The sequence below is a fragment of the Lathamus discolor genome, chromosome 3, assembly GCF_037157495.1.
Source record: "Lathamus discolor isolate bLatDis1 chromosome 3, bLatDis1.hap1, whole genome shotgun sequence".
In the NCBI taxonomy this organism is placed as follows: Eukaryota; Metazoa; Chordata; class Aves; order Psittaciformes; family Psittacidae; genus Lathamus; species Lathamus discolor.
The window spans coordinates 73,511,539-73,527,650 of record NC_088886.1 but is presented as its reverse complement, the minus strand read 5'-3'; the positions used below and the strand labels follow the sequence as shown (position 1 = coordinate 73,527,650).

General features: G+C 47.8%; 2 protein-coding genes across 2 annotated transcripts; one reads left to right on the top strand and one right to left on the bottom strand.

Moving 5' to 3' along the window:
* Nucleotides 1-771: 771 nt before the first annotated feature.
* MCM3AP (minichromosome maintenance complex component 3 associated protein) lies at nt 772-14,909 on the bottom strand. The gene is made up of 14 exons (XM_065669782.1): nt 14,088-14,909; nt 13,778-14,001; nt 13,062-13,140; nt 11,195-11,342; nt 9,793-9,989; nt 8,751-8,890; nt 8,077-8,274; nt 7,593-7,861; nt 6,908-7,070; nt 6,395-6,555; nt 4,173-4,414; nt 2,953-3,143; nt 1,908-2,008; nt 772-907 (listed from the first exon to the last, which is right to left on the bottom strand). The coding sequence occupies exons 1-14, from the start codon at nt 14,884-14,886 to the stop codon at nt 772-774; spliced, it is 3,048 nt and encodes a 1,015-aa protein (XP_065525854.1). The 5' UTR covers nt 14,887-14,909.
* Nucleotides 14,910-14,973: 64 nt separating this feature from the next.
* On the top strand, nt 14,974-16,112 carry YBEY (ybeY metalloendoribonuclease). The gene is made up of 3 exons (XM_065669788.1): nt 14,974-15,339; nt 15,825-15,893; nt 16,026-16,112. The coding sequence occupies exons 1-3, from the start codon at nt 15,001-15,003 to the stop codon at nt 16,110-16,112; spliced, it is 495 nt and encodes a 164-aa protein (XP_065525860.1). The 5' UTR covers nt 14,974-15,000.

The following is a 16,112-nucleotide window of genomic DNA, read 5'->3' as shown; positions in this document are numbered from 1 at the left end:
CTCAGAGAAATCCAAGCAGGAATCCTATCACTCCTTGACAAATCCTTACCCTTAGGAAACCATCCTACAGGAAAGTACAGCATACAGTATGTTGTACCTACTTTAACTCATCGGTTGAAGCTTCTTGAACACTCTCCTTTATTACTTCTTCCATTAACTCCATCCCCACCAACTGGCTCAACTGCTTTATTAACTTTTCTTTTTCCTGCTTTTTCCTGGAAGGACAGAGAAAACATTTACACCAGTGGCAAGACTGACGTTTTACGCTTGCAAACCTGCTCCTTAGTTACGCCAAATGCTACACGCAGTGTCAAGACAGTTAATTCACATACAACTTGAGTTGCCACCAGCTGGTTTCTCTCTTTGCATGGAGCCAGTTTTCCTTCAAAACTACACGTAACAATAGGGTGATTTTATTCTTACCACAGTAAGTTAAAGACAAGTAGCTCACTCGGAAGGAAAAGTTCCTGCATACAGGAGAGCTGGGATCCATCTCCCTCTCTGGAAGCTCTGCGGGTATTAAAGTTCCCAAAATCCCGAGCCACAATTTTCAGAGTGGCTCTGATGTCACCAAAATACGAGCTAGCACATCTGAACATGTGGAAGGGGCAGCCTGCCTGCACAATCCCAGAGTGAGACAAACTGAGTGCTGTTGGTGGGGCATTAAAACACAGGGGCTGAGCCCCTGGGCAAGGCCTCAGGCTGGCACCAGCTGTTGTTAATGCTGCCTAAGGATGAATCGAGCCCACCATGCACAGCAAAAGCAGCCACTCACCTCTCTTCCTCTATTCTGCGTCTTTCCTCTTTGACACGCTCCCTTTCCGCGTTAAGCACGCTTCCAGCCACTTGTCTGAGGATCTCCCCCGTCACTTCAGTCACGAGCTCCTCTACAGCAGCCTCTGAGATGCTGTGCAGGAAGAGCAAGTCTCTTTTCAAAGCCAGAAAGTTTTCATTCAAAGCCCTATATTCAGCCTGGAGAAGAGAAGGCTGCGGGGAGACCTCAGAGCAGCTTCCAGTGTCTGAAGGGGGCTACAAGAATACCAGAAGGGGACTCTTCATCAGGGACTGCAGTGATAGGACAAGGGGTGATGGGTTCAAACTGAAACAGGGGAAGGTCAGGTTGGCAAGTTCAGGAAGGCAAAGGTGTTCCCTGTGAGGGTGGTGAGGCGCTAGCACAGATGCCCAGAGAAGTGGTAAATGCCCCATCCCTGGCAGCATTCAAGGCCAAGGCTGGACAGGACCTTGGTGACATGGTCTAGTGTGAGGCGTCCCTGACAGTTTCAGGCCAGTGGCTGCCCTGGAAACCAGAAAATCCACCTTCCTCCTCAAACCCAGTTTTATTGCTGACCATGACACCACATTGTATGCACTTTAGTCTGGGTCAGCTGTCCCTGCTGTGTCTCCTACCAGCCTCTGCCACACACCCCCAGCCTACCCACAGGCCTGCAGAGTGGAAAACAAGGAAGGCCTTGCCCCTCTGCTGTTCAGCAATAGTCCAAACACTGGGGCATTAATAACACTGTTTTGGTTACAATCTCACATCTACAACTACCAATGGCCTGGGAGAGAATACATTATATGAAGCAGAGAAGCAGACAGATCTGGACTTACTCCTTTTTCCCTCTTCAGGCCCCTTCCCTCCCACAAAACACACTTCTTGCAGCAGTGTTGTGAGCATCATGCAAGGCAAAGTGAAGAGGTTTGCAGTAAGCCTTCCATTAGCCTAGCTGGTATGTAACAGGGACGTGGCAGGCATCTGAAGAAAGGTCTGCTCTTCCCTCAACTGTATCAGTATGGCTATCTCCACTACAGACCTTAAGTCTTATGATCTTCACACATGGTGCTGCTATGGCAAATTGCAGCTCTAATGACTGAAGTCAGGAGCAGCAGCAATAAATGTTCCTTACCAGATGGCAGCAGTCATATAAGCCACTCCTGCTCTGCTGACTTCGCCGCACTCTCCATTGAGGACCTCTTGCAACAGCACGTCCACCACTTCTGCGATGTCCTACAACACAGCAGAGGAAGCAGCTGAAGCAAGATGCAGTCCTGCTCAGGATGGCCTGGGCACAGATGTGAATTGGGAATAAGTCTTTTCAGCCTTGTTTAATTGACTGGAATTGGCAGTATTATCTGTATTTCTACTTACAAACTAAGCTAACTTCATCAAACACACAGCCTGGAAATTTAAGACTACCTAAAAGGCTAGTAACAGCCAGAAACAGGAGCAGCTTTCTGTAATAAATATGGGCAAGTCAAGTTAGGAAACAGCAGCTAAAAGTGAATTTTGAGAGGGATTCCTCTTTTCTTACTTGAGAGTTTTTCTCATTCTAGCTGATTTAATTCCAAATGAGCAGGTCTAACCTTCACTGAAATGCAGCCATGTTTAGGTAGAATAGGCAGCTGTAGCTTACAAAGCTATGAGAGACTCTGAGATGGGTTCAGCATTAGTAAGTATCTAAACATATGTGGAAGGCAGAAAAACAGGAATAACACAGATACACAAGGTACATGTTCAAGATCTAACATCAATAGTCACAGATCCACCAAGAGAAACTTTATCATGTCTCATATTTGAAATATGCGTCATTAAGGAACAGCTCAGTATTGTTCACTAAAGCAAAGTTTACCTACTAAGGCAAAGATATTCACTTTCTACTACCACTTTCTGATTCTCTCCTTAGAGGTTTCTCAAGTAAATGCTGAACGTATGCGACTGTTTATCCTATGTCAGGCTTGCACGTGAAATCATTCAAGAGTTTCTCTTTTCAGAGCAGCTCAAGAAAACAAGTTCAAGGTATCCAAAGCACTGAAGCAGGGAGCATCTCCTTTTGATTCTACACATAACGTGTGCAGATTCTGGAGAACTAAAACAACCTAAGAACTCGGTTATCTTTAATTATTTTCACAGATCTTTCCCAAATACTTCATGATGGAGTTAGATTTCCTTACTGTGTCTGTGTAAACAGGCTGAGGCTTTGAAGAGAGAGGTTCAGGTTGTCCAGGAGGTTGGGAGATGGTCTGTGGAGGAGGCAACACTGGCACAAGCTGACGAGGTAACAGCGAGGGCAGAAGATGAGCTGGGGGCTGGCCTCTTACTGCTGCAGCATCTAAGTCCACACCTTTGCTTTCCACTCTTCCTTCTTGGGATGGGGGGGAGGAGGAAAATTAAGGAAGCCAAGTCAGTCACAAGTAGAAGCAAAAGTAGTATCTTCAAAAGCTGGCTTCCCTGATAAACCTCATCATAAAACAAGCTGATAACAGAGGCTTGCTGCCTTGAAGTTAAAAATATAGTTACATCATAGAAATTAATTTATGACTATTCTATATAAAACACTCACATTTTTAGTGCACATTACATACATTCCTAATAAAACAACTGTTTTAAGTCAAATACACCCAGCACCTACACCCCCTCTTGAATATATAAAAGAGCTGTACTTTCAACCAAAAAAATCCCTATGTTCAGCAAACCTGAACACCAACATGATTTTATACACACACTGTGAACAGCTGCAATACAAAACCTGCAAACTGAAAAGGAAAGTTGGCTGTCTGAAGGAGACTAATACCTGGTTATTTCACTGTCGTGGTTTCAGCCCAGCCAGTAACTCAGAATCATGCAGCAACTGGCTCAATCCCCCCTTTCCTTCCCCCCAGCTCCCAGAGGGATGGGGAGAAGAATCCAAAGAATGCAACTCCCACGGGCTGAGATAAGAACAGTCCAGTAACTAAGGCGTAACACAAATCACTACTGCTGCCACCAATAATAATAACAATAAGAGAAATAACAGTATTTACTGAGCAACAACTAAAACCATTGGTGTTATCAGCGCTGTTCCCAGGCTGAAAGTCAAAACCACAGCACTGCACCAGCTACTAAGGAAGAAAATGACTGCTACTGCTTATCACCCATGCTGGCAAAATTGTGCTCATTTCCCTTAGTGTGTTTCGTGTATTAGGGAATGTGTTTTATTAATCAGGTTGCTTCTTAGCTTTTACAGATACCAAAATACATTTAAATGAAAGCATGCTTCCATTACATCCAAATTTCCACACAATTTCAACCCATGAGCCAAGGACAGTTCCTGCTTTGTAAACCAGAATTCCTCACAGAGCCAACACAGAAGTATGTTAATGAGCAGTGTCTGAAACTGCATGTCTGCTCTTACCTGTTGCTTCCAAGCTGGATTTTTGGCTAGTACTAGCTTGATCCACAGAGGTGTTTCCAACGTATTTGTTCTGTCCGTTGAAGCTGGACACAGGCACATGGTGAGGTACCACAGGCAATGGCCCACCATTTACAACTTCCCCAACCAAGACAGTTAGCTTCTGGCTGACAAACATGGATTTCCGAGGTTTGGGTAATCCATCTGGCTCCAAGAAAGCTGAGCGATTCAGCTCCACATAAGCCCTGGGGAAAGATAAAAACCAGGAGTACGTCCTCAAAGCTCCAGTAAAGTATAGGTTTTCAGTTAGTGGGGGCAAAGCGAGCCAGGCACTGGGCACTCTGGTTTGCTCCTTGTAGCCTGGATCTCAGTCTTTAGCTAGAACCAGAACAGGGAAGACAGACAGCACTGTCCTCACACCTATCCTTCCAGTGTACAAACTGTACGAATGTTTCTGGGCACCCTCATGGACTGTTCTGTGTCTTTCTCCTCTTAACCTTTACCCATGTGTATATTATAGTTTTACCTAGACTACATAGGATCCTAGTACAGTTTGGGTTGGAAAAGACCTTAAGATCATCTAGTTCCAATCCCCTGTAATGGGAAAGGACACCTCACACCAGATCATGTCGCCCAAGGTCCTGTTCAACCTGGCCTTGAACACTGCCAGGGATGGAGCATTCACAGCTTCTTTGGGCACCCTATGTCAGTGCCTCACCACCCTCACAGGGAAGAACTTCTTCCTTATATCCAACCTGAACTTCCCCTGTTTCAGTTTGAACCTGTTACCCCTTGTCCTATCACTACAGTCCCTGATGAAGAGTCACTCTCTGCATCCTTGTAGCTCCCTTCAGACACTGGAAGCTGCTCTGAGATCTTCACGCAGCCTTCTCTTCTCCAGGCTGAGCAGCCCCAGCGCTCTCAGACTGTCTTTGTATGAAAGGGCTCCAGTTCGTGATCATCCTCAGGATAGATACAGCCCACATCACAGATGCCAGGGCTATCTACAGAAGGAATTTTAAAAGCTACAATCATCTTCTAATTTTTGCACCTGTAGTCTAGTGAATTCATTCTTTTAAACCAGAATGTTAACAGGAAATAGAACACTAGCTGGCATGCTCATGTGCTTTTGTCTTCTCCAGTCTCCTGAGACTGGCAGTCTGCAGGAGCACATTTTACACTGTACGTATTTCCATGGCAGATACTCTTATCTGCAAACTGCTGGCTTCCAACATCCTCAGAAAAACTGAGTTTCCACTGTTCTCCTTTATCCTGCACTACATACATTACAATAACACCAGTTTTCTGAAAGGCAGAACTATATCCTCATTCATTTCCTACAATTCAGCTGCAAGATAAGAACCTGAAACTATTTATTTTTTCTACAGGGTTATCCGCAATCTAGGGAGAAAGACCCTGGAATCCAATGGAGACAGAGTTCCAGATTCAACCTTTCAGAAGGCTGAAGGAATTTTGGTGCCTTGAAATCCCTTGTCAACTCATCAAACCAAGTAAAAACCAGTAAATGTAGAGGTGCAAAAAAGCTATCATGGGAAGTCATGCTACTTACAGGGATACAAGCCCCATTTCTTGAGGGAAAGATGTAAAATTAAAGTCATTTTCACAATTATAATAACAAACAGATTATTAAAATCTGTACCCATCACTGTCCTTGTGCTTTTGCTTACAGAGCCTAGCCCTTATCACAGAATCACAGAATCCCAAGGGTTGGTTGGAAGGGACCTTAAAAGACCATCTAGTCCAACCCCCCCACAAGAGCAGGGTAACCTACAGTACATCACACAGGAACTTGTCCAGGCGGGCCTTGAATATCTCCAACGTAGGAGACTCCACAACCCCCCTGGGCAACCTGTTCCAGTGCTCTGTCACTCTTACAGTAAAAAAGTTTTTCCTGATGTTCACATGGAACCTCCTATGCTCCAGTTTACACCCATTGCCCCTTGTCCTGTCACGGGACAGCACTGAAAAAAAACTAGCTCCATCATCCTGACACTTACCCTTTACATATTTGTAAACATTGATGAGGTCACCCCTCAGTCTCCTCTTCTCCAAGCTAAAGAGACCCAGCTCCCTCAGCTTCTCCTCCTTCACTTCTTCTTTACTATGACTGGTTGCAAACAGCAGGAGCAGCCTATCCACATTAATGCTTCACCTAACATCAGTTTTACTCCACTGAGGCACAGAGCCTTTCTCCTTACACTTACCCATCAGACACACTCAGGCCATAGTAACTTATAAAATCAGTTGCTTCTTCACAATCTTTGAAGAGGAGCATGCGGACCAAGTGATCCAAGGGAAACACTGTACATCTTTGGGTGCTCACAGTGTAGGCAATATTGAGAGATTTGAGAGCATCTTTACGGATCTGGGGGAAGATAAAAGAAAAAACTTGCCAAGGCATCTGAAACTGCAGGTTCATGCTTCCTCTGCAAAAGTCTCACTTCTTTCTCTGATTCCCAATTATTTTCAGGGAAAATACTATGTATTTGGACACAGTTATGGAGAAAAAAAACGCCAAGAAGAGCACTTTAGTATTTGCCGTTTATATCACAGCTGAACACTCTAGATATGTTTTTACATGCTTCTGAAGAAGCAAGAATAAGATTATTTGTAAGGCTATATATCTACCAAGTTTTCTGCTAAGATTTCCTCCCAAAAAACCCAGACTGTTTTTCCTTATAAACACTTAAGAAAACATACATCTGCCTTTTTCTCACCTGGTTGAAGTAGCAGTGTAAGAGACAGGCATTCAGATAGGAAGCTGCTTGCACTAACTTAAAGAACCTCACAAAGTTGTTGCTGTTTAATGCAGCAAAAGCTTGAACAGCAAATCTAACTTCAGGAGAGTTTCTAACCTCTGGATGAAACTGCTGTACTTCTCTGTGGAGACAAAAGACAGAGACAACCCTTTTGCTTCAATATTAACAATCACAATTCAACAGCAACCTTAAACAAAAGGGAATTAAAATAAGGAGCTATAAGCAAGACAGGCAACTCCTGCCCAAACCAAACGGGTGTGAATTAAACTTGCAGTATCATTTACTGATTATTAATCTTCTAATGATGCCTGCATCATTAGCATGTTATTATATAGGTACATCACTCCATCAGCTAGGGAGGAAGGCAGGCAAGAGGTTGACCAGAAGAGCAAAGTACGTCTCTGCCCATGAAATGGTTTTTCCCTTTTCTTTGGTTCTGCTGCAGATAAAGCAGTGAAACTTCTTAAAAGGACCTATTGAAAACATCAAATAAAACATTATTACAGTACACTTTCTTTGGCAAAAAAACCCCACCTCTGCAACAAAGATTATTTGCTTCCATTACAATTTCTCAGGACTTAATCCTAATCGCAATTCTTCCCTGAAGCAAAGAGACAAAACAAGTGATATCTGTTGCTCCCACCTGAGAATATCCCCCTTGTTGAGATTCAGCAAGACATTATAGCCTCTGAACTCTGCTTCACTCTTGCAGTAAACCCCCTTGTTAGCCAGGTCCTGATACATCTCCTTCAGGCTCTGCAGGCATTTAGTCATGTTCTCATTGTTGATTTTGGCATCAAAGGAGGACATGGGCTCTTCACACAAGTGGTGAGCACAATGGATGTGAAAGCGAGTGCACTTCTCAATCAGAGACACCATCAGCGGGTTGCAGAGATGTTGCTGGGTGATATCCTAGCCAGAATGATACAAAACACACTGCATGTGTCTTTAAACTACAGCTGAAGAGCATAGTCAACTGGCACTACCTTTGGAAAAAACTTTCAACCGTTCTGAGTCACTTCGCAATTCAAAACATTTAAATTACTACTGCCTTTTGCTACACTTTTTACAGCATTACATGATCTTTTGTTTTCTCTTAGCAAACACCTCCATCCACCAGCACTTACCTTTCTTATTCCACGAGTTCTGTTCCAGACAAAGTCATACCATTCTCGGTAGTTTCCTTCTCCTTGATCCATAATGTTTGTCACTAAATAGTCCATGGTCATGCTCAGCACCTCAGAGGGTCTCAATTCATGGGGCAAAGGCTCCTCCTGATCTGCTGAAGACCTGCTATATTCCTTAATTGCTGCTGCATGATCTACCTGTAGCATATGGAGAAAAGTCCAATGAGCATGTTCAACTTCTCAGGAGTATAGAGGATTTCATCCCATCCACGCTTTCACTTTAGTAAGGAGCAGATTATTAAAGGGGCTTTTCCAGTGGTTACACTAGCAGTTCATGTCCATTCTGCTACAACAGCAAATACATTTTCTTTTATGACAGGATCCTAAGTATTCACTCAGTCTCATACTCTTCAAGACAACATAAACTGCTGCCCTACAGTTTTAGAACTAGAGTTGTAAAAGCCCACCTGCAGCTAAGTAAAAGCCATGACAGAGTGAAAAAGCAATTTTCTAGCCTCCTTCTTTTACAATTGGGAATTGAGAGATGCTATTGAAATTATCTCCATAATTTTACCATCAGAATTAACCCTGTAATCAAGCTAAACAACACTGACAGCTTTATGTAAGGAGCAAGATGACCTGTGAACAAGCCCCTGCATGCAGAGGGATCATACCTTGTCAGATCCTAGGAGCAACTCGAAGATGCTGAGCTGATTTCTTGTCTCCCTCATGTAGCGCTCCTTTTCAGGACACATGTCTGGGCAAGTACCAATAACAGTTTTTGCTTTGCCAAGATCAGTCCTTTTGATTCGGGCTAAAAAAGAGAAAAATAAATAAAACTGAACAAACACTAAGGAAACACAAACAAACATTAGTTTGTTTTCATAATGAGCTTTTATTCTCATGTGTCAGCACAGGCCTAAGCATGCCAGATGCCCCACAGCTGGGATCTATATGCTGGTCAAGAAATACATTGCTGGAGAAACAGTTACAGAAAGAGCTGGCGGGAAAAGGTCTCTAGAGATTCCCAGCCTACTTCTACTTAGGGCAGGGCTATGCCCCACAACTTGGAGTGGGTCAGAATCACACAAGATTGGGGTTCTCCCATGCTGGGGCCTGTCCCAGGGTCACCCCACTCATTTGGGTAAGTTTCTCCTACAGTCCCACCTGGATATCGATATTGAGAAGATTGAAACCTCTAAAAGATACCTAGTGTTCTGTGTCCTAACTAAGCACTGGCAATTTCACAATCCCACATGAAGTGGGTGAGAAACCTCTTTGTGGATATTAAAAATAAGACATTAAGAGTAGGGTCAGCTTTGAAATGGCAAGAGGAGGATGGAAGGGTTTACAACCCAGCACTCAAACAAAGTGCCAATCTCTTGAAATAATCAGTAGTTTGAATTTAGAGAAACACAGTCTTGCATAGCTTTCTTCAGCGAGCCTGCAGGGGTGCAGACCTCCCCACGCAGCCTTGTCCACAGATGAACAATCTGCTATTCACTTTCCACAAGAAATAAACATGTGCAGTAAGTAAAACAGGTTTTTCTATGTTTTACAAGAAATTAATGTATATATGTACAACAGAAGGGTATTTTAGACTGCTCCATGTTACTTCTCTGTAAAGCCATTTCCACAGTACTACAACAGACACCAAACACTTCGTTTCTTTCCAGCAGAGAAGCAGATGTTACACTCATTAACTTGTGTGATTACCTTGTCGCATGATTTTGTCTCTTTGGTCCAAAAGACGGTATCTCTCTTCAGATGTCTCAGCCACTAATCCTACCAGGTTACTAAGAGACGACAGAGAAGCTCCCAAAGCCTCTGAGCTCTGCCCTTCAGAAGTAGAATCAAACATTTCTGCTTCAAACTGCAATGCCTTTCGAAGACCAGACTTCTTTGCTGGAGAACTAAAACCAGAAGATACATCATCAATAATCTATTAATGCACGCCCCAGCCTTAATCACTTCACTTTTTCTTTAGGACATCAACATCTCCATTGAGAAGAATATTTTATTCACAAGGCAATGTATCAAGTAAGCAATTATGTATTGACATACCAAGGTTGTTACAAGCTAACACTAGCACAAGGATTTAATCTGCTTAAATCCTCAGCATTGCCTTGACAACACTGCCAAGCATTCCGGACTGTGGTGAAAGCATCAAAGTTTGTACAACAAAGTTTGGTATTACTGAAAGTCTCTTAAGAGTGGATAAAACCAGATGGCTGCTGCAGCATTTCTGCATCACTATGGCACATGAGTTTGCATTTTAAACCAGGAGCTAGCCTGCTGCTTGGTATGAAGAAAAAGAATCACAGAATCAACCAGGTTGGAAAAGACCCTTATATCATCAAGTTCAAACGCTACCCCAGGACTGCCAAGTCCACCATTAACCATGTCACCAAGTGTTTTCTATAGAAACAGAGATTATGAAAAGATTTTACAGGGCCCAGATACAAACATACTTTGTAAATCAAGGAGCACTTGTTCCTTCACAACATATTACTGATTTTATGGTTACATGACTACCTATACCAAATAGGTATAGATTGGTATATATACCAAACTGGACACACAGTCCACAGAAAGATGACAACTCTGCCCTTTCAGCAACTGACACAAACCAGGAAGATTCCTCTACAAAGACCATTCACTTGAAGTGAGACAAGACAATGATCCAAACTCACCATTGCCTCTGAAAAGGGAATTCTCTTTCCACAGAACTATAACTGCCTAAAAATGAAACTGTTCATTTCAGAGGTTTATTCAATCATGACCACAGAAGAGTGTCTCTACTGCTCGGTCCTAGTTTGGCCCTGCCCTGCTTTATTCAATTCCCCTCTGCCTCACTATCGCAGCTGCTGTTCCTCATGCTGTTATTAACAAAATATTCAGAACAAATAAATATGCAGACTAAAGTAAATGACCTTAAAACGCAGTCAGAAGTATCCTTCTGACCAAGTCTAAGATTTGTGACCTTGTAATTCAGACAAACCAGAAAAGACAAGGGAAGCACACTCCCTGATAAGAACATGAGTATTTGGCACACACAGATCATTGCTTTCCTCTGCTCACCCCATTTCCTGCCAGATGGCTCCCAGAGTAGACATACCTTCTACCAGGTATCACACCGCTGCCAGAAGATCTTATTAAAGGTTTTCGAAGAGGGGAATGCTGATAGTTTTGCTCTTCACTGCTTTGCCTTCCTTCATCTTCACCTGCTTTCTTCTCCTTGGATGAAAACTCTCTTTTTGCTGGACCTGAAGTGACAAATAAACATGAACCCGGGTACTTGCCAGTTTAAACAACTTTTTCCCCCATGCTGGTGCTGTTGAACAGCTTGCTTTAAAAAAATTAATATTAAAACAAAACTATTAGTAAATAAGAGGTTTGGACATGTATGCAAAACTTCCAGGACAACTTGAAGGGGTACTGAGTAAGTCTACCAGTTGCTAGTCAGCTTCACTGTTCTGTAAGAAGTATTTTTCAGTAAAACACCACTTAGAAATAACTATAATTGGTCAGCAGATGAAGTCTGACCACCATCGAAATTCAAGTCCTCTCACGTCTGGTATATAATCCACAAGCCATAACTCTCTATGGGATACAAAATCCATCTCACACTAAACCACAACTCCCAGTGCTTCTGCTGAAGCATGTTAAGCATTTATTTCACGTACCCAAGCTTAGGCTGAGGCTGGCGTGCCTTCTCAAGAGCTACATCTACAAAGGCAAACAGGCACCCCTACAGCAGCTGCTTCAAGATGCACATCCTCAGGAAGACAACTCTGCAGCTATTCACTGTTTGACCCTGTGGTGGGTCAAAGCTGTGGTGGAAATTCTTTCCTGTTAGGGTGGTGAGACACTGGAATCGGTTGCCCAGGGAGGTTGTGAGTGCTCCATCCCTGGCAGTGTTCAAGGCCAGGTTGGATGAAGCCTTGTGTTGGATGGTTTAGTGAGAGGTGTCCCTGTCCATGGCAGGGGGGTTGGAACTAGATGATCTTGAGGTCCTTTCCAACCCTAACCATTCTATGATTCTATGATTCTATGAACCATTCATCTGCTGACAGATGAAGCCCATCCGCAGGCTAGGATCTCCAAAGCACACATGCAGCCCTTATAAGGCTAAGGAAAAGGAAGCACCTGACAACTCCAGCATTCACCTAGGGCATGAATAGCCAACTTGACATCTCCTCTTGCCCTAATTCCAAGCAGGGTCTGGAATCCACGTTTTCCACTGCTGAACTCAGTTCTCTGTAGACTGTTCTCTTTTTGGTTCAAGTAGTATGCAACTGTTGATATGCCAAACAGCAAGCTCAACACCACAGACGTTCACTACAGAGGTCTCTTTACTTCAGTTCTCAGGAAGCCCACATGCCAGACCAGGCTCTGAAGCAGGCAGCAAGGCATTTGAAACTGGGTTTTCTTACACCCACAAAGATCATCCTACTTCTAGGCAGGAGCACAAAGTTAACATCACCCATACGTTAACAGCCTTAACAGGTTAATAGCCTTAATATTAACACTTAACAGCCTAATGGGGGCCAACAAGAAATCTGGAGACGGGCTTCTGACAAAGGCCTGTAAGGACAGGACAAGGAGGAACAAGTTCAAAGCAGGTACATTCAGATTAGACATTAGGCAGAAGCTCTTCCCTGTGAGGGTGCTGAGGCGCTGGCACAGGGTGCCCAGAGAAGCTGTGGCTGCCCCATCCCTGGCAGTGTTCAAGGCCAGGTTGGACACAGGGGCTTGGAGCACCCTGCTCTAGTGGAAGGTGTCCCTGCCCGTGGCAGGGGGCTGGAACTGGGTGAGCTTTAAGGTTCCTTCCAACACAGACCAGTTTGGGATCTATCATTATACTTCAGGAGCTTTAGCATTCCTATATGGAGATCATTTTAGCACATGAGGAAACAAGAACGGAGCAGAAGGCACACCATTCATATATCACCCAGTAATCCTCTCTGGAAACACAGACTTACTTGTTTTCTTCTTTTGCCAAAACGTTACTATATCTTTGTGCAACTCTTTCGCTTTTTTTCTGGCAAGAGCTGCAGAGGCCTGAAAGAAAACAAAAGCAGACACTGAGAACCTGAAAACCCATGAGCATCACACCAAAACAGGCAGTGCAGGTTTCATCAGAGAAACATTTACCAGTTTCTATAAGGTTCCGGTGACTGCGTTTTAGCCTCTCACTTAAGACCTGCATGCAATTAGCAGGACTGGCTTCTACAAAGATCCCACAAAACTTCCAAGAGCTCCAGTAACCTCAGAGCCCAAAGGTGTGTTTTTAAGCAGAAAAAAGGAACAGACCGTGCAGTCTCTGAACTGGCTCCTCAACACACCTCAGCACTGAGGTAACAGGAGTGCTCCCAGCAAAAAGGTCACTGCAGAGATTACCCAAGTTCACGTCACCTTTAGTGCTGCTGAGCCCCAGCAAGAGCACACCACCGTGTGTAATTCAGGTCTGGCCAAAAAGAGACAACAAACACAGAAGATCCATTTGGTATTTGAGCTCGGTGCTAGCAGGACAGCTAAAACCAGGCAGAACTCTGACAACTACCATGCCCCAGGTGCAGTTCAGCGTGCTTCTGTAACACAGCACTCACAATACAAAGCTTTCTGCCAGCTCTCACTGCACCCATCCCAAGCGCTCAAACTTGAACCTGTTCCTGTGCCAACCGCTTCCAATACTCACATGATCGAAGAAGTGGATAACGGCCGTTTTCTTATTGCGCCTGGTCATGACCCGCCGGACTTTCGCGAACTGCCCAAAGTGCTTCTCCAGCACCGTCCTGTCGTTGAGGTAATCGGGGACGTTCTTGCACTGGATGGCGGTCAGGTCGCTGGGCGACAGCCCCCCCAGCCCCTCCATGCTCTCGCTGCCCCGAGCCCGGCGGGCAGGGGTCACGGCGGCGGAATCTATGAGAAGGGAGGCAGCGACCTCAGAGAGCGCGGTGACACGGGCGGGCAAGGGGCGACACGGGCCTGCCCCCGTCCCACCCTACCTTCCCGAGGGAGGTCCCGGGCCTCGACCGCCGGCGTCTCTTCTGCGGGTCCCCGCTCGGCCTCGGCGGCTTCCCCGCGGTCGCGCTGGCCGCGGCCCTGGCTGCGCAGCATCTCCTTCAGCATGCGGCCGAAGAGCGCTCCGCCGCGGGGCCGGCTCAGCACCACCGCCCGCTTCTCCGGCGGGGCCGCCGCCGCCGCCCGCCCGCCCGCCGCCGCCGCCGCCCGCCGGGGAGAGCGCTCCCGCTCCTCCTTCCGCTTCAGGCCCTTGGACGCCGGCTCGCCCGGCTCCTCGAAGAGAGGCCGCGGACCTTTCTCCTCCTGCCGGCCCAGCGCGGCGGCGGGACGCGAGAAGAAGGGTCCCCCCGCCGTCACCTCCGGGCTCGCCTCGGGCGCGAAGCCGAAGGGCGGCGAGAAAGTGAAGGCGGCAGCGGGGCCCTTCTCCGCCTCGCTGCCCGGCAGCGGCTTGAAGGCGGCGGCGCTCTCGGGCGCCTTGAAGCGGAACTCGGGCGCCGCGAAGGCCCCGCCGCCGCCGCCCGGCGCCTCGCTCGGCCCCGGGAAGCTGCCCAGGTTGGTGGGCGGCTTGAAGCTGAACCCCGCGTTGCCCGCCGGGGCACTGCCGCTGCCCGCCGCCGTGAAGGCCGGCGCCTGGCCTAGCCCGATGGGCGGCCCGAAGGCGGAGGGCCCGGTGCTGAACGGGAGGCCGGAGGCCGCACCGGCCTGCCCGAAAACGGCGGCCTGCCCGAAGCGCAGGGGCGGCGGGAAGGCGGGCGGCCCGCGGAACGGGCCCCCGGCGTTCATGGCGGCGGGCGGGCGGCCGCTTCTCCTCAGCGGGCGGGGCACCGCCGGCGGGGCGGGGCGGCAAGGAAGGAAGGAAGGGGCGGGCAGGGTCGTGCCGCCACCGCGGTCGCCATCATGAGCGTGGCGCTGCGGAACGCCCAGCGGGCCGTGCCCGTGCGCCGGGTCCCGCTCCGCCGCGCCGTGTGCGCCCTGCGGGCCGCGCTGGGCGCCTCCCGCTTCGATGTGGGGCTGGTGTGCGCCGGCAACGGGCTGATGAAGCGCCTGAACGGCGCGTACCGGCATCGCCCGGAGCCCACCGACGTCCTCTCCTTCCCCTTCCACCGGGTGGCGCCGGGGGAGCTGCCGCGGCCGCGCTGCCGCGACGAGTACAACTTGGGGGACATCTTCCTGGGGGTAGAGTACATCCACCAGCAGTGCCGCGACACCGGGGAGGACTTCGACAGCGTCCTGGCGGTGAGCACCGCCGCGGGCAGCGGGGCCGCCGGGCCTCCCGCTGCGGACAAGGGCAGCGTGCGGTGTCCCGTGGGGATAGGGTAGCGGCTGCCGCTTTGGTAGCCTGGCCCGGCTCAGTAAGGAGGTTTACCCTCGGAAGGTTAACGCTGTGTTCGAAAGCTTACTTTTGCCTGCGGGAGGACACTGCCTGGGCTTTGTCCCTCTGCAGGGCAGAGTACCGCCTTTTCCCTGCTGCAAGTAATGGCAAAACGGGAAATGACGGGGTACGGGGCTAGCCCTGGTTACTTCTCCTACCGCGGGGCTGTGCAAGGGGGCTGACATCGTTCGGGTGAAGTTTCATAATGTCCCAGACTGGTCTGGGCTGGAAGGGTCCTTAAAGCTCATCCAGACCCAACCCCTGCCACGGGCAGAGACACCTTCCACTAGAGCAGGGTGCTCCGAGCCCCTTTCCAACACGTCCTTTATTCTCGCGTCTCTTTGCACAGGTGACGGCAGCCCACGGACTGTGCCATTTGCTTGGCTACCAGCACAACACAGAAGCCGAGTGGCGACAGGTACGGCGGTGGGCGGTGTCCGGCTGTGTCTCGTCGGGGAAAGCATCCCTCTTTGTGATCGGGAGCCCGCGGGCCGTGGCTCGCCTTGAACGCCGTTAACCGGCTGCGCTCACAGTGTTTCCTCTCCCGCAGATGTACCAGAAGGAGGCGGAGATCCTGCAGGAGCTGAACCGCCTCACCGGCGCCAGCCTCCGGCCCCTGACCGCGGGCCTCTTCTGA

Excerpts from the sequence above, each read along its gene's own strand:
- MCM3AP (XM_065669782.1), bottom strand. The coding sequence starts at position 14,886 with ATGAACGCCGGGGGCCCGTTCCGCGGGCCGCCCGCCTTCCCGCCGCCC. Across the intron at positions 14,002-14,087 it reads CCGGGACCTCCCTCGGGAAG|ATTCCGCCGCCGTGACCCCT; the intron begins GTAGGGTGGGAC and ends CCCTTCTCATAG. Across the intron at positions 2,009-2,952 it reads AGCCTGTTTACACAGACACA|GACATCGCAGAAGTGGTGGA; the intron begins GTAAGGAAATCT and ends GCTGTGTTGTAG.
- YBEY (XM_065669788.1), top strand. The coding sequence starts at position 15,001 with ATGAGCGTGGCGCTGCGGAACGCCCAGCGGGCCGTGCCCGTGCGCCGG. Across the intron at positions 15,340-15,824 it reads ACTTCGACAGCGTCCTGGCG|GTGACGGCAGCCCACGGACT; the intron begins GTGAGCACCGCC and ends CTCTTTGCACAG. Across the intron at positions 15,894-16,025 it reads CAGAAGCCGAGTGGCGACAG|ATGTACCAGAAGGAGGCGGA; the intron begins GTACGGCGGTGG and ends CCTCTCCCGCAG.